Consider the following 18822-nt stretch of genomic DNA (forward strand, 5'->3'; position numbering starts at 1 on the left):
CCCTTGGCAGTTAAAAGGGATACTTGTTGAGTGCTATAAAGTGACAGTTTTAATGGAAGCACACTATGGCATGTTTTTTGCCACATGGAAAAAGGTTATGTTCTGGTATAAAATATTCAACAAATTTGGGTACTCTTCTGTTTAAAAAAGTCACAAAAATTGTTCAGTGCCCAAGGTTATAGTGATCATGGCTTTGGAATGTTTTAAACCAAGCATTCATATATAAAAATAAGGTGACCTTACATAAAGGGTAAGTGAATATAGGGAGTTTAAGATGCACAATCAAAAGTAACAAACCAGACTGTAAAAAGCTTAAAAATGAACATTAAATCAGAGCTTAAAAATTCTAATTTATTTCTAACAAACACCACTTGATGCTTGACTCACAAGCTTTATTTACATTTGTCTACAGCATCATTTCCTTATGAAATGAACTAGTACAGCTTAGTTAAACCAAATAAAATCATAATCATTTGAATTGTCTGTAAACTACTATTAGCTAAATTTATAACCTTGCATTTACTTATTAGTACAGCCAAAGTTTTAAATACAGAAAGCACAAGAATAAACCAACGATAACATGTAGAATCTAGAAGATCATCTGGGCAATTTAGAAGGTGGACTTTCAAGAAGTCTGAGGCACAATTACAAGAGAGTAAAGTTCTTGTGCAACCTACAGTAAATGTAGCAAAGAAAATTTTAAGACATAAAAAAAGCAGGGGAAGTTCATTGTAAAAATATTATCAAAATATTTCTAGGTAAGCTATTTCGCTTTCATCTTTAGATGAGTTGAAGAGAAAAATCACTCATTTCAAAATAAAAAACAAATATAATTTTGTTCTACTAAGTACCTTAAAACATTTTAATTTTTAGTTGCAGTAGACATTAATATTAAGGAAACACAAACAAACCCCCCACCCAAAACAAAAAAATGTGGATACTGATACTGATCCCCATGACAATAAGTTCCCAAGCACAATTGTCAACTTCCCTTAATATACTTACCTTGCATTGTCACTGAAGATACTGTTAAGAGAAACCATTTTTAAAACCATAAGACAGAACAGAGCTCAAATGACCAGATTTTAATTTTGAGAAATAAACCTTGAAAGTATTTTAAGCCATAAGTAATTTCAAGTGAATAGGAACAATTATTCCTGCTTATGTCATGAGGAAATAAGCATTCATTTGTAACTCAGAAGAAAATTTTACGCAATGTGTTTAAAGCTAAACATCTCAAAGCAAATGTTCACTTAAATTCACGTCTGTTGGTCTTTCACCCAAAGAGAAATATACTTCAAAAACTTTCTTCAATTTGTTCCTCGTTAACTATGATTTAACTGTCTACCCTATGATGTGATAACTAGATTTTTAAAGGATATCACACAAAGCTCCTAAAAATATTAAACATTTAAAAATAAGATGTTTTTCTCATCAACCATATTAGTAGAGATGAACTGTTTGGCATTCTTGCTCAAAATTACGTGTCAGAAAAGGAGAAATAAATAACACCTTTCTCCTCTCCAATTCACAAAACTTTTCTGTATTAAACTTGGTGGTGCAAAAAGTAAAACTGGATAAAAGAGAAACAATGATTCTAAGGCACCCTTAACATAGGGAATTCCAAAATAAAGAAATTTCCAGTTGGCTGTTTTAGAACTAGTTAATAAGAATCACTTCGACATAGGTTAACATAAACAGGTTGACTCCTTTTCCCGGATTAACATAAACAGATTGTTTCCAACTACTTTACCACGGTCTTGCTTCCATGCCCAAAGTCCAGACAAGCCTAGGTAATGCTCATATTTGGAGATGAGAAAAACAAGAGTTCAAATTAAAAAACAAAGTACTTTGTTATAGCTGAGATGGTTGTAAATAACAAATGATAAACAAAGCATCTATTTTGGGACATTATGGCTTAAAATACCATTTACTTTTAATTTCACAAATAAACACAGCTGTATTGTTCTGAAAAGCAATGAAAGGCATGCACCTCTACTAGCAGATTTAGCACTTCTGACCAAGTAAGACACCAACTTCTTAAAAAATATGCTTCGCTTCATGCACTGTACTAGACTTTTTTTTTTTAAGATGTAAATTTTAATTCATTATTTCTTTTTTGAACTTGAACGGGAACCAGAATGGGATGATCCAGAAGGTGACCTGTGGTGCCTGTAAGACATAATGGAGAAAGCAGGTAATCTGGTAAGCTGGAGCTGAATATCAGCATTCGTAAGACTTTGAGAATATGAAAAATTAAACCTCATTACACTGGTAAGAGGAATAATTAAAATCTGAGATATAAACTTATACACATAAAATTAACTAGTACTTAGACCTTGGATATGAGCCCAGTAGCAGTGCAATCATAATTTAAAAATCTCTCAATATAGCCACCTCTCAATTATTTAAGGTAATGAAAGAAAGCCTTGCAAAATTGTATAAAACTACAGATTACTACAACAAAGACATATAAACTTGGTGATGGCAGCGTGACTTAATCGTTCTCTGTGATACACTGTATATAATGTGGTAATCTATATGTAAAATAGATATAGCAAGGCTTCTGTGTATGCAAATATATATCCATAAATAATTATGTTTTGGAAATCTAGGTCACACAAGATGATTGTACAAATTAGTTACAGGATTATATTCATGCAGCTAATATGAATAAGGCAATATATCAACCTGGGTAAAGTAGTGGTGTTCCGAGGGGTTGGCCCTGGGCTCAGGGTTGTTTAGTGTTTTCACCAATCACCTGGCTTATGGAATAGAGAACATGTTCATTAAGTTTAGATGACAACAAGCTAGGGGGATTATATGTGGCTAAGATAAAAATTTGCAGACGTGGAAAAAAAGCAACAGAATGAGTTTCATTGAAGTATGGAGTAATTTTCTTACAAAGGAACAAATGCACAGAAATTAGACTACTTGTGTGTAACCTTAATATCTAAACTACAAAATGGGAAGATGCAAAACCAGTCATTATGTACAAGTAGAGGTAATCCTAGCACTGAACACAGCAAAAATCAGATTTTATCTAATCCTTACTTTCACAAGCTGAAAGGATATAAAAATTTGCAAAGATTATTAAGGAAGCCATTAAAATGACTATGTAGACATTGAGAACCAAGAGAAAAATAATAAATCCGAATAATTAATTAGCCTGCTGCAGAAAAGGCTGACGTATGACACACTTTCCCACTTTTAAAAATGTCAACACAGATTAAGTAATCTAGTAAAGGTCTTTCTCTACAAAAAAAAAAAAGGATTTGGACTGAAAGATGAAAAATGTATTAGCTACAAGAACAATTTCCTTATAAAGGTCACGAAACAATAATTTGTTGTGGAAATGCATTTATACATATTTAAATTAGGACAGATTTCCAATGATCTGTAATAGTTAATTTTCTTATTAGATGCCCTAGAATCCTACGGTTTCTAATATTTAATGTAAAATCAAGAGCATAAATACTGATAAAAATCAACCTCTAAATTACGTCAACACACAGCTTCTGAATTAAAATCTTAAGAGACAGAAATAACCGAGAGTTGGCTATAATAATTATATATGAAAATAAAAATTTAAACAAAATGATCAAATAGTGGAAGAGAGTGGTTTGATCTTTTCTAAACAACCTGATCAAAGCACAAAGGATAAACAAAGTAATTATCTGTTTTTTGAAGTCCAAAGTTGAAAAGAATAATTTAAAGTGGGAACGAAGGAGATAATGAAAATCTAATCCTTGACTGAGAAGTTCAGTTACTCTATTAAACACACTTAAGAACACCCATTCTTATTTCTACAGAAACCCAAACCTTTCAGGTGACCGTGATCTTGTTCGTCTTTTTTTGCGATCACCAGATGAAGAAGATCTAGAACGACTTCTCTTTCTGTTCCTCTCAGGAGAAGATGATGAACTTGAGTAAGATCTTTTTCGTGGGGAAGAAGAGCCCCTGTGGGACCTGGAGCTGGATCTTCATTGATTGAGAAACAAATCAAACATTTCATTAAAAGAAGAAATCAGGCAGATGGTTTAGTTAATAGCTCCAAAAATAAACAAACAGAATTTATAACTATAAAAGTTTTATAAGAAAGAATACTTACTGCTTACTCAACAGAAGACTTCTGGTTCAACCATGAAATAATTCTACTTAAATAATTTACTTTAATTTCATCACTTTAAAAAATTCTAAGATAAGTGCTCATTACTTACAATTAAAAACCAGCTTACTGTATTATAAAGTAGAATTAAATACTTCTTTTAAAATTTAAGGCTTTCATTTTAAAGTATACATAAATAGCAAAGCTAACAGGTGGGCATTTGCATGACTTTATGTCTAGAAACTACATCCTTCCATTTGGGGAAAAAATATGTATCATACAACTTCCTGAGGAAAGTAAGCATAACAATTCGCTGTGGAATTATGCAACTAATTAGTTAAGCTGCTGTAGAAAAAGCAGGAATAGGGGGACAAAATGACAAAGAACAGTAGCTATTAAATCGCTAAGTATTCAAAGGAAAATAAAATGAATAACTTTAAAACTTGATTTATATTAACAATATTTATTTTTATGAAGGATTACTATCCATGAAGTATGAAGTGTTGACATTCACATGTTTCAGGCCGAGGTAAATGCGCAAATGTTTAAATACAATTTTTTTCTTCATTTACATATTTTGGTTGAAGTAATTTAGCTCAAACTTCCCAAAAAATTCACCTTTGGGCTTAAAATAAAATCAGAAAGCCCAAAAGGAGAATTCTTTGGAAAGTTATAAGCAATGAAAAAAATGTTTGAAAAGAATATGAAGGCTGTTCTGTAAACCTTAATTAAAGTGCTTCCCAAAGGGAACTAGGACTTAAGGATCTTCACCTAAGAAGCACTCAAATAAAAGAAAGGAAACATTGATAATACATAATAACAATAATCTCACTTGCTCTCTATTTTGTATTGGCTTAATACAAGTGTGCATATCATTCTTTTCTCCTTAATGTTCTCAACTTACAGTTGCCCTCTAATGCTACAGATTGGCTCTAAAATAAGCTATTAAGCAATTATTTTTACCAAAATAGCTACCACTACACTTCAGTGTAGTTCCACACAAGTGGAATTTTCGTTGTTCTCTTATTCACGTTAGCTGCCTTTAATAGATAAACAAATTAAATTAAAAAGAAAGGCAGTATATTTTGACCAAGACTAGAAAAAACTCCAAGAGGCTAAAAGCTAGTTTCTCACTTGCTTCTCTACAAATTATTTTCCCTCTGCACGTCTAACTAAATGCAACCTGAAGTTAACAAGAATGCTTACTTTAACATCACACGCTACCTAGACTAACCAACCAAACTTCTTGATTTAATTTGTGGAATTTACAAAGTGTCTATATTTCTTACATACTATACATACTGTGTACAATATTCTGTGTTATATTACAGATAAATGAAAATAAAACCCTCCAGAAACTTCACCTAATATAAATGACAAAATTGTTTCTATAAATGTTGAAACAATTGCCATGCAAAACAAAATGTTTTGAGGCAGTTATTTTTCTTCCTTTTAAAATATGGAGTAAAGTTTTTATTTGCATATCTCAATTTATTTTAACTACTACTGCAAAATAACTTTAATGAACAGACATTTGGTGATAAGACTTGGCTCCATCTTCCTACTTCATCACAGTTTAGCACAAAAATAGCAAACCTTGCATAATGCAAAATAACCATGTTAATTCAATCATGGGAATGTCTTGGCACACTGCTGGCAATGGAAACGTCTCACGGTGAGAAAATTAAGCTGAGGCAAGTGCATTAGTTTTCTAATGCTAAAATAAAATTGACAAGTAGAAGCAAAATAAGGGAAAAAAAGCAACGCCTTCTGCAGCCTTTAAATATTTTTTCTCTCTGCTTTACAGAGAGATGCTACCTCATTCACCTTGATTTCGACCCACGAGATCTCGAACGTTCTCTGGAACTGGAACGAGATCTTGACTGCGAACTGGAAGAACTTCTTGAACGGGACCTGGAACAACATGGAAGGATTTTTTTTTTCCAGGACCACTTAATTAAGCTTTGTGATACGAACACTGAAAGAAAAATATGTATTAGAATTCATTTTCATATACTAAGAATACTATTTAGGACATATATTTTCAAAATACAGTATTTTAAGGTTTATTTTAAACTTTTATTCTGTATTAATACTTATGCCAAAACTTAAGGTAATAGATAATTTTTGAAAATCATCAACTAATACTTTCCAAGTTTGACAAAACTTCTCTAAAAATCATTCGAGATTGTACAAATAAAAACGTCCAGCATTATCACTTTATTAACACTGAATACTTTATATGTTCACAAATATTTAAAAGTATCCCGGGACTTACACATCCAGGAATACTGGATGTTGCAGTTTATATTTAACTTCTGTGAAATATTTCCATCAATTTCCCTTTTCCAATTTAAAAATCCTTCTATTTTCTTAGTCACTATCTAGCATAAAGCTTAAATGTTGATATGTGTACGTTTTTAAATCCACAGGTTTTTCTGTCTACTCAAAGGTTAGAGAATTAAAGAGAAACTGTATTGACAATCCTGTCACTGTTTTACATAAATATATTACTGAAAAACGACATAGGGGAGATAATGGTCCATGTGAATTTAAAAAGTCAACAAATGAAATAAATTTCATTTAATTTATACACTTAATTTGTCCCTGAAAATAATTATCTGCAGAAAAACAATAATTTTTACCTTAAAATTATCTTTATAATCACTCTTTTAAGCTTTCAGGCTTTACAGTACTCAATTAACAATTATCTAATTATTAATTACTCAATTAGCTAATATTTTATTCCCAAATACAGTTAAAATTCATTGCACATAGTTTCACCTAACTAAATAGGAGTTCTTCAAGGGAAGATTGCTTACATAAGGTATTGCTTTTTCTCAACCAAAACTTCATTTTTATTGTTGCTTGCACAATGAGGGACTTTTCAATTAAAACTTTACATTACTAACAAAATAATATTCAAGTACAACACAAATTAAGTCTTCTGATTTATTCCTGGACAGCTCTAAAGTATGAGCATTAAGACAATAGAATACAGCTGAATTTGCTTCTTTATTCAGAACACATATACCAAATAAAACACTGTGTAGTAAGCAACTTAAATGCCTAGAAAATTTTTGTACTAGTGTTTAAAATCATCAGTGGAAATATAAATCTTCACTTTATTTACTTTAAAATTTCTAAATGTAAACCATCTCCTTAGATAACTCAATATCACTATATATAATGATTTAATTGAATTTTAAAGTCTATTTTAATAAAAGGCATGGTGTTAAAATGGACTAAGGTAGTTTCATATTAAAATTTTGTATTTCTGAAAATACTGGACAATAACTTCATGGCACTAAGACAGAAAAAATTATCTTATAAAAAGATGACTTGAATGAAAACTCTGAAATAAAAGGAAAGCTTATTTAGTCAAGAAAAACAAAATTTATAAGTAAAGAAGTTAGATACTGACATTTTGACTGGTGTTACCCTTGACCTGTACCCGTTTACCTGGACCTAGACCTTGAACTGGAGGGGGAGGATGAGCGTGATGAAGATCGTGAATGTGAAGACCGAGACTTTGAGCGACTTCGTCTATTAGATTTCTTTTTATTACTATCTTCTTCTTCACTGGCATCAAGATTATACTTTGAGAGATCAGCATCATCTTCATCCTCATCCTAACGAAAACTCAGAGTCAATTATATTTAGACATTTAGATCCATGCTATCTAGGAATGATGAATAGTTCTGTGTACTGGACATCTCCATATGGATTTATTATATAGCTAACACCTCAGCAAATTCATTCTCAGTCCTGAAATCTGACTACTAATTCCTCACCTCAGCTAAAGAGACTTAATGACTGTCTCAGACAGTAAAAGAAGTAAATGTAGAAGTCATACTCATTTTCTTTTTCATCACAATGTATTTCCAAATGAGCTGTCAAGAATTTTCAGTTTTACTCCCTTAAAAGTTCTTGAATCCAGCTCCCTTAGTCTTAGTTCAGAACTTCATTCTTTAGTATACTACCATAACCTTTTAGGTAGTCTCCCTAACTGCAAATCCATTCTGCCTCCCAAGTATCTCAATATGTTGACAGTCATCACTCTAAAACACAGATCAGATAAATATACATTTGTTTGTTTTTAAAACTTGTTTCGCATTGATTTGTTCAGCTGCATTCAAGGGCATCTTATGCTCAGTCCCCAGAGTACCCTTAATCTGGATCTATTCATCCATAAAATTTTACACTCAGGCCCCACAGAAAAAACATCACCAGACCTAATGTGGCTGCTGACCCCCCCCCATTACATTCTCCCCTCTGCTCTAACCACACTAGCCTATGTATGATTTTTTGGATGGTGCTGGCTTGTTTCCTGCTAGGGGAAACTTTATTTGCTGTTCTCCCTGCCTTAAAAGTGCTCTGACCCCAGCTCTTACAGCAGGCTCCTTCATATCATTCTGCCACTCAAATTTCAGCTCAAATTCCACTGCCTCAGAAATCCCCCAACCACTAAAACCAAAGTAGCTCTTCTAATGCTCTGCTATCACACCATGTGTCTACACCACAGTACTGCTATCTAAATTATCTTGTTCATTTATGTCTTTCCCCCTCTGGAATTTAAGTTCCCTTAAAAGAAGGGTGGTTGTGTCTCAGTCACTATTGTATCTCCGGAGTCAGAATAATGCCTGGCAGAGCAGAAGCTCAAAATCTTTGTGAAAACAAATGATTACATTGGAGAACACATCTTCACCATGGGCCAAAGGTTGTCAAAGACATTCATATGTTATCCCATAGCCTGAGTAAGACAAAGGGGAAATATAAGGAAATAATTTACCTCATCTAATTTATATTTAGAAAGATCTTCATCCTCATCCTCTTCTTCTCCCTCAGATTCTTTATCTTCAACTTCCTTTAAAATAGATGCAGGACCAACTGCCTTCCCTCTGTATTTTTTCTTTTTGCGTCCAAACTAAAGAAAAAGTTTCATAATACTTCTGTTAGCTGAAACTGTTAAATACTTTTTTTCAAAGAAATTATTTTATATATTTAGGTTAATATACATTTTTATGTTGGTTAATATACATTTTTATGTCAATTATATGTTTAAGTCCATTAGGATTTCCTACAAAATGGTAAGCTGCTGTAAAAGACTCAAAGTGTACTTACAAAAATGAGATACATTTAATGTTTTCCTTTTGCAAGGTATTTTCTAACATGTTTCTCTAAGTTGCTTTCAACCTGCACACTAATGTATGCTTACCTCATCATATTCACCATCAGATTCTTCTCTTTCTATATATTCAACATTTTCTCTTTCATTAAAACCACCACCATATCCTAAAAAGGGGGGGGGGCATATACTGTTATCACAATTCATCAAAGTAACAAAAACATGTCAGAATCACAAGCAACAGAAAAAAAGAAAATCTTATCAAAGACATTTGTCTACCCTTTAATAAATTACTGGTCTCAAAAAAAAACCCCCCAAAAAACCACCAAATCACTATAGAGAACAGTCTAAAAGTTACATACCATAGCTGGAAAAGTCCCGTGGCTACACTTATAGCTCTTCTCAATTTCAAAATGTCCTATATGACTTTAGTAATGCATGGAACATATGGGTGGAAAACATCTCCTTAAACCTCTGCTATAACCAAGTTTTAAAAGGACTTTCCTCTGTAGTTTACCCTAATTATTCTGGGAAAAGAGGGTTCAATAAGAACCAACTAACAAATTTTACTGTTTACTAGTTGAAAATGGTCTGAAATCTTTTGATACACTGAAATTTTGCTGGGCTAAAATGTAGCTAGAGCTTGGAAAATGTTTAATTATATAGACAAATATAATGACACAATAAAGGACATCCAAACTGGTTTTAAATACAGTTAAAAGTCACTCAGGTTTTTGAAGAAGCCAGTAACTTCTCTACTGAAAATATGCTACTAAAAAGCAATCAGGATCAGCAAACCATTATTGTTTGCTGTCACAACTAACATCTACAATTTAGACTGACAGATCGAGATGTGATTAAAAGTAATGTAATCTAACTACCTCATATTTCAGAGCAGTACCAGCACATAAAGAGTGATTCCTGGATTTAATGAACCAGCAAAACGTTAAGTAAACTTACAGACAAAGAAGTATTTTTAAAAATTCAAGATTTGTGACTTTAAATCTGTCAATCACGGACATTAAAAAAAAAAACTCATCACTTACCCTCTCATCATTTCATAAAAGAGCCACAAACAAACAGTAGAGAGCATGTAATTGCCCCAATAAAATAATGTAATAAAATTAACTTTCTTAAAAAAAAAATCACATTAATACAAAATCCTTCCTTTCTTCACTGTACTTTGTACCAGTGAAAACTGCAATGTATCAGTGTTTATCCTTGGATATCACTTGATATCATCCCTTTTTTCCTCCTCCTCCTACCTTGTTCTGGAGACAAAACAGACTCCAACTGTAATACACAAGAATTTCCTTTTGTTTCTATGCATATGATACAAAAATGAAAAGTGTCTTAAATACCAATAACAACTTTTCCTTAGTAAAATCGTGGCTCTAGTTTTTCAGAGTATCAAATATATAGAAACAGAAACAAGTACAACTGGGTATATGTTCACCTCAAAACAGCTCAAATTCAATGTTAATTTTGGAATATAAACACTGTAGAAAGTTATAATTCAACAATATAACTTCCTGTCTCTACATATATGTTTAATATTATATCAGTATGTCCTGAGACTAAGGTACGAGTAGTTTGATAAACAAATTGTAAGAGATGACTAATAGTAAAGACCTAAACCTCAAAATACTTTGAAGTTGGTGAAAAATTAAGACAAAAAAATTCATGGGATCTAGATGGAAAGTGATTCACATAAGAAAAAAAAGGAAAAATACGATACAACAGAATGATTGTTTTTAAGGCCAGTGCAGAAAAATGCCTGATAAACTGGGTATATATTTATGTAAATATAAATAGTTATATGTGGAAATGTAAACATATTAAAACAATCCTATTTAAAATCAATAGGCTTTTAGTACAGGTCTTTGTTTAGTCAGTAATCTAAAGCTAAAAAATGGTACGGCAAATATGGGGAGCTAAAGAATCAATTATACCAAGATTTAGAAAGTGAACTGTAACTCATATAGGTAGATTTTGCATAGGTATGTAAGTAAAATTACTTTAAAGTGAGTTTGATAGCAAATACAAAGCTATTTTCATGTTCTCTCACATAGGCCATAGAAAAAGAACCTAAACAATCTGTTAACAATAAAGAGATTATTAAGGTATGCTGTTTGAACCCATACAACAAATACACCTCATGAACTCTTTCCCTATACGTGGGAAATATAGCAGCTCTATCATAAAAAAAAATTCAGCATCATTTCTACTGAATAATAAGTGAGTTACAGGAATAACTGGCTTAAATTTTATGTGTGTTTCCTTCATTCTACTGGTTTGAAGCTCTTCAGGGAATACTGTAAAAATTGGTCTTCTTGCTTCCACTCTTGCCACTCCCACCCCCTAATTCTTTTTCCATAAACCAGTAATGTTTAAAGAAAATTAGACGTGTCACCCTGGTAAAAATCCTTCAGTTACTTCCCATTATATTTAGAACAAAATAAAACTCCTTACCATGATTTACATGGCCTTTGCCTATTTCTGAAGTGATTTCTGGAGCTCCTAGGAATTCATCCAATATGCTAAATTCTTTCAAGTCTCAGGGCCTGATTCACACAAACTGTTTGTTCTTGCTTAGAATGATCTCTCAACTTGCTACTTTCACTTCTTAGCTTAAACATTGCTCTCTCAAAGACTTCATTAATCCTTGCCTTTACATGTCTGTTTTGCTCACTGAAGTATCCCCAGAACCTTGCCCAATGGCCAAAAAATACTTCTTCAATATATTAGTATAGGAAATGCCACAATTCTGGTACCATTTAAAGAATGAGTTTTGCTTTTTTTAAAAATAATACAATTTAGATGACACAAGCAACCAAGAACCTCTGTATGTTTTTAGCAAGTGTTAAAATAAAAATCATATCTTAAAATTTGTCTCAAAATATGAAAAATATGAGCAAGGACCAGTAAAGGATCAAACACAGATTTAAAACTGGCCTGAATCAGGGTTGTGACAATGGAAATGAAGAGAGAAAAGGGGATGAATATAACATGTACTTCAAAGGAAGAACTGAGATACTACCTTGAAAATTCTATTATTCTGTATTTTGATTAATTAGTAAACAGAACAAATAGTAAAGAGAAACTAGAGAGCAACAGTATGTATTAGCTCACATCTTCAACAGTGACCAGCAAAAGACAACTACTTATATATGGGGAAATGGGAAAGAGTCAAGACACCAGAATGACAGAAAAAAGATAATGAGTAAAGGAAAGTGAGGTTATCAAACAAACTTTGACAACTTCAGTTGTTAGACTATAGCTCCTGCATTAGTGAAACTTTTAAAGGAGTCATAAAATAGGTCAAAGAGAATGTGAATAAATAAAAGGCTTTTAGGAATTACAATTTTTAAAACTGTTAGAAGATTTTGGACTTTATCCTAAAAGCAATCAAAACAGTTTTACACAAATGGAGTTTTAGGTTGGAACAAAAAACCCCTGGCTGCAACTGAGCAGGAGGGGAGTATGTACAGACACCAACAAGATGGCTCTTTTTCCAAGAAACAAGATATAGTGGTATCTCTGCCTAGGGTAATGATGGAAAAGACTTTTGGGGGTACAGGAGAGATGAAGGAGTTATTAAGAAGGACACCTAAGTTTCTGGTTTATGTAACAAGCATATGGTGGGTGGTACTAATCATGAGAAAGAGATCACTAAAAGAGGGCCACGTCCTGGGGGAAAATCATGAATTCAGTTTGGATATAATGAGTTTGACATTTACATGGTGATGTTGAATAGGCAGCTGAATATACAGGTCAAAGAAGTCTGAGCTAGAGACATAAATTTGGTTCTCACTGGTGTGCCAATGCTCACTTAAACTCAGGGCTTAGAAGAAAATGCCTAGAAAATATAGAGCAAAAAAGAGAGCTCAGGAATTGGACCTTGAAGAACCCCAACATTCTGTGGCCACGAAAATAAAACCAAAAAGGAGACAGAATAAACAACCAGAGGGGGTGGAGGGGATAGATTAAAAATACAGGGGAAAAAATGTAAACCTTAAAGAGCTAAGGGAAGGAAATAAAGGGAGACCCTTATTTAAAAGGTCTTAGTCTATACAGAGCATGGAATTGTCCAAAGTCAGAGAGGAAAAGAAAACAGGGAAATAGTTTACTAAGTCTAGGTCTGACAAGGTGACTATATATATAGAATGGAGCCTTTGATTGTACAAGTTGCTGAATGATAAAATCGGATGTGAAGTACACTGATAATGTGGTTGCACTAATTGATGATAATGGGAAAACTATATTCTATTTAGCAAATATTTTCACCCCACCACTGACAACACACAGAGCCAATGATAGGTTATTATTTAGGCCAATGATTACCAAACACTATCTGAATCACCTGCAGATTTTTGGGACTCACCCCAAAAGAGCTTTGATAGCTCTGTTTTGGAATCTGGATTTTTAGAGTTTCTCAAATGATTCTAATGTATAGCCAAATTTGATAATTATTGCCTAAACTTTAGACAATTACTTTAAATGGTGCCCCATGCTCTTTTTTGTCATACTAGGATATCAAATGAATTAAAAAAATGGTACTACCCTATCATTGCTAATAACAAACATTTAGACCAGCAGAGGAAAGAGTGAGGAATAAAGCATTTCTAAAACTATCCTAATGTCGACTACTTGTAAGGATAAGGCCTCCTGACACTGTACTTTGTAAATTGTGAAATTATCAAACAAAAGATGACTTGTGGATGAGGGGAAAAAAAACAAGGTAAAAAAATATAAGGGCAGGGACTTCCTTGCTAGCGTAGTGGTTAAGAATCTGCCTGCCAATGCAGGGGACACGGGTTCGACCTCTGGTCCAGGAAGATCACACATGCCGAGCAACTGAGCCTGCACGCCACAACTACTGAGCCTGCACTCTAGAGCCCGCGAGCCACAACTACTGAGCCCACACTCCGCAACTACTGAAGCTTGTACACTCTAGGGCCTGCGTGCGGCAAGCACTGAGCCTATGCTCCACAACTACTGAAGCCCGTGTGCCTAGAGCCTGTGCTCTGCAACAAGAGAAGCCACCGCAATGAGAAGCCCGTGCGCCGCAACGAAGAGTAGCCCCCGCTCGCCGCAACTAGAGAAAGCCCGCATGCAGCAATGAAGACCCAACGCAGCGGCCCCCCCTCGCAAAAAAAGGGCAGAATAAACAATCTTCATTTACTGTGCTCTTATGAAGTGGTACAATTATTAATTTCAATGTTTAGTTATTTTAAAATCATTTAGTTGGACTGTGTTTGAATATTACCTGTTCTTTCTTCCAGCTTAGCATACTTTGGAGTATTACACATGTTACACTCTGATCTTCTGGCCCAATTCACATTACTGCAACTTTAAAAGTGAAAAATATCCAATTAGTAGACTATAACATAAGACAAATAGTAAATTTTTTAAATTTTAAAATAAAAAGTAGGGTGAACTCACTATCATAAAGGAATGTGTACTAAGGATGCTACAAAGAAAATGTACCAATGTACGGATTCTGGAGAGAGTATGGTTCCAACAGACTGAACTACTTAAGCAGAGAAGCAAAACCTATACAGCATGAAGACTGCCATTGTCATTTTATGAGAAATCAATGACTAATTATATCTATAGAGAGTCTGCCATCATAGGGGGGAAAAATACCACTTTAAACGAAAGGTTCTACTAATTTCCCAGTCTCCAAATTCACCTCAAGAGTTAGGTTATACCTTCCAAATAATGTTAAAAAATTTTTGTTTTGCATAATGAGTTCAAGCACTGGATCCCAAATTCAGCAACTAATCTTGCTGGAAAGTTATCTAATACTAACTTAGTGTCTGTAAGACCAGAAATTTGTGTAAGACCCTCTTCTGATTCAGTCTTCTTTCATGTGTATTTGGTTCATCTGCTTAACAGAAAAGATGGATATTGGAAAAATCAATACAGCATGTGAAAACCAGAAATATTAAGAAACCTACCTAATTAGGAATAATTATCTATGGTATGCAACTTATGATTCTAAAATTACTGTGCAAACAGGCAAAATAAATTTTGTGGTATATTTCACACTAATGATACAGGCTAAAAGTTTTTTGAGATTTTTTAACAGAAAGAAATGTTTTAGTGCTTTTAAATACCCTTCTCTTCTTCTTTTTTTTGAATGTTAGCTCACCTTAAGCATCTGTTTACTGGTATACATAATTCATCTTAGTAACAACTGATATTACCATTAAACAATAGAATTTAAAAGTTCTTTATACTATATGTCAGATATAGACTTAATAATAATCAACAGACCTTTAATTTAAAGGTTACTTTGGCTTGTCAATGTGACTAGTGAGAGTAGGTAATATTTACAAGTAGTGGCTAGATATATTATTATGGGAAAAAGTGAGGACGATAATTTGAAACACATACGTTTTACACTGCCAGTCATTAGCACTAAACAAGCCTCGGCTCTTTTCTGCGAGTGTCTTTCCTATTTCAGTGCCTCCAGCTTTCATCATCTTAGCCTCAGTTGTTTTCTCTGAAGAATAGAAAAATGAAGTATGAATCTGGGAAAATAAAGAAATGATCTGTATACACAGTCTTAAAGGAAGCTTCCTTAAATGCTTACCTCGACCACATCTATTACAGCTAGTTCTTCTAGCAAAGTTTACATTTCCACATCTGAAAATAAAGTAAAAAATATTTATACAGACATCTACTAAACTTATATAATTTTAAAAATCTTATTAAACAACTTTTTAATGTGCCCTCGCTATATACCTGGGTCCAGAACTTCTACCACCATCTCTTTTCATGTTAATGTCAATGTTAACAAAAAAAAACCCCAAACACCAACCCTCACAATTTAGGTGGAAAAAATACAAGATTTGAAGTCACAAGTCGAGAATAAGAAACTCCAGTCTTTCACTTACCAATTATGTGATCCTGGTAAGTCACTGTGGATCTCTGTGCCTCAGTGTCCTATTAGCACATATCGTTAATTATAATGAAATCCCCTCACAAAGCTTAAGTGAGATGTGAGTCCACTTGAGCAATTACTGATGAAGCACCAGGGGTTCAAAAAAACTTTAAAGTAATTCTTCGTATAGAAAATAAGATTATACAATAAGAATTATAAGAAATACAAAATCCTAAGGGTGAACCAAGGGGGAGAAAATGAGTTAAGTCAGATACGGCTTCACAGATCTTAATAAAATACTCTTGTTAGAAATAGGAGGTGGGATGGTAAAAAACAAAGGGAGATAGGTTGTACTGATTAAAAATATAAATAGGTTCAATAATTAAAAGAAAACTGAGTTTTTGGAGATATTTATCAACCTCTGAAACCTGGTTGAAAAACTACAACCAATAATCTCAACACATCAAGTGACCTATCACTTTATACTGATATTTAACGAACAAAACCAAAAAACTTACTGGGTTCACTAACATGGTCTTCACAGTGCATCTGCATGTCAGTAAAAGCATGCTAAATGCTCTGAATAACATGTACAGATTAAATTTTAAAATGCTGATTATTTTTTAGGTGTTATACTAGCATGAAATAAAGCTGTGAAATATAGAATGGACACTAAACTGAAGCACTCCAATTAATTTTTAGGTTGTTTTTTTCCTCCTAAAGAATATCTTTATGACTCCAATAAGCATTGAAAATATATTCTGAAAATGTTTTCTGGATTTATACACATTGTAGAAGTTACCCTGTTCATATATTTGTAACTGAGTTGAAATGCACTCTCTTACAAAAACCTACCTCAAATATTTGAATATACTGTCATTAATGACACTGTCAAAAGCACATTATTCTACAAGTAACCAACAACACAAAAGTCACTTGTTTGTTCTGTTCAAAATGGTTAGACTTGAGACCCTTCAAGTCATCTTAATCTTTATGCATTCGAGAGCCATCAATTTTTTATGTAAAAAAACATGATGTTTCACTTAAACTCCTTAAAATATGAATAGAAGACAAATGCTGGGGAAATAAGGACTTACTCTCCTTTGACATTTGATTTTAAAACTACTATCCATAGCTATCAATCAGTATTTGCTACATTTTATTGCTCTACACATACAGTCTATGTTATATCACTATAAGGGAGCTCTTCCACCCTAGGTTTTTTTTTTTTTTTTTTTAAAGCAAAGTTAAATAACCTATTTAAAGTTCCATGATCCATAAGCAATAGGACTGGAATTAAACCTAGGTTTATTTGCTTCAAAGTTTTTATTCTTTACTACCATGAACTCCACATGCTATCTGTGGCTAGCTTAGAGACAAGAAATCAAATGGTTTTTTTTGGAACGAGTTGTGCATTCCATTTTTTTGACAATTACCTTCCGTAGTAATTTTCGTATCTCTCCAAATAGGTAGACCTACTTGAGGACCCGTCAATAAAATAGTACTAACGATTTAACAGAGCACACTGGTTTCAGCAGAGCTACTAAAACACGTGCTTCTTTGAAGCAGGCATTCTCCAGGGCTGAGCAGGCAAAAACACAAGCCTCATGTGTTTCGGCTCTAACGAGGCGAAAGGTCCAATTTTTGTGGGGTAATTAAAGGTCAATAAAGAAAAAATCAGAATGTCACCAACCAAAAGAGGATAGTGTTCAGGAGGAAAAAGTATGAACAGTATGTTAAGTTTAAATTGGAGGGAAAAAAAAAGGTGAATTATGAGAAGCAAAAACATGAGTTCAAGAAAAGAAATCTTTCCGCGAACAAGAGTCAAGTTCTGCAGGGAAAAGTCACGTGGGGGAGATCAGACACCGAGGTGGCCACGGTTAGGGAGATTTCCTTACAGCTGAAACTTGGCCGGGGGCGGGGGGTGGAGTGTGGGGCAAAAGGGCGGCCATCTCCCTCCAGAAAACGACGGGCTGACTTGGAGAGACATGATCTAGGAAACGCTGGAGACATACTCAAAACAAAGGCTCCCGAAAGACCTCATAGTGAGGAGACTAGGAGCCTCCTTCCCGCCCGGGAGCCAGCAATTCGCCGCCTCCACCCGGTTGGTGGTACCAGAGACCGTAAAAACGGAAGATGCCCAGTCGACTCGAGAAAGCCTCTACCGATCAACCCCGTTCCAATTCGGAAACCTTCATAAACTCACTTTTTGTCCGGGCAAATCCAGTCACCGTCACTGACTCGGAAATTCTTGGTCGACATCTTGGACGCCGCCACCACAATCACCCGCAGCTGCGTCTTCACAGGAGGAAGAGGGCCAGGGACTTTTGGCACTCCGGGGCTGTCCCCACGCTGCCTGACTCCTTCCCACCACTGCGACAAGGTTTGACAGTGAGAACACTCGGCCGGGATTGAGTTTGAACGTTATTTTCCAGAAAAATATGCCTGTGAGATTTTTTCCTAGCCGAAAGACTTACAATGCAAATAAATTCTCTGAGCTAAACTAACAGGCGCCGCCGGGACAGCCTAGGCGGGAGGCCTCCGTGGCACTAGAAGCCTCGAGAGCCCCCTACAGGCGGGAGGACCCGAAAGGAAAGTACTTCTGATCAGATGGGCGGAGCTAGGGAGGCGGGGGCGGAAGTGACGGTGATCCGCTGGCAAAGGCGGGTTTCTCTGCCTGCGTTAAGAGGTTGA

The 18822-nt window shown here is 34.3% G+C and overlaps 1 protein-coding gene across 5 annotated transcripts; it reads right to left on the reverse strand.

Moving 5' to 3' along the window:
- Positions 1 to 330: 330 nt before the first annotated feature.
- On the reverse strand, positions 331 to 18613 carry ZRANB2 (zinc finger RANBP2-type containing 2). 5 transcript variants are annotated; one of them, XM_082612410.1, is made up of 11 exons: positions 18335 to 18605; positions 15838 to 15890; positions 15639 to 15747; positions 14506 to 14588; positions 9327 to 9403; positions 8901 to 9035; positions 7571 to 7740; positions 5936 to 6022; positions 3823 to 3981; positions 2692 to 2765; positions 2085 to 2172 (listed from the first exon to the last, which is right to left on the reverse strand). In XM_082612410.1, exons 1-10 carry the CDS (start codon positions 18388 to 18390, stop codon positions 2732 to 2734), a joined length of 963 nt encoding a protein of 320 aa, XP_082468536.1. In that variant the 5' UTR covers positions 18391 to 18605; the 3' UTR covers positions 2085 to 2172; positions 2692 to 2731. The 5 variants fall into 5 exon arrangements, with proteins under 5 accessions (XP_082468535.1, XP_082468538.1, XP_082468534.1 ...); XM_082612409.1 differs by lacking the exon at positions 2692 to 2765 and having other exon boundaries at positions 331 to 2172; XM_082612412.1 differs by lacking the exons at positions 2692 to 2765; positions 18335 to 18605 and adding an exon at positions 16142 to 16564 and having other exon boundaries at positions 331 to 2172.
- Between the last annotated feature and the right edge of the window lie 209 nt (positions 18614 to 18822).

The sequence above is a fragment of the Mesoplodon mirus genome (assembly GCF_964341445.2).
Source record: "Mesoplodon mirus genome assembly, chromosome: 3".
NCBI lineage: Eukaryota > Metazoa > Chordata > Mammalia > Artiodactyla > Ziphiidae > Mesoplodon > Mesoplodon mirus.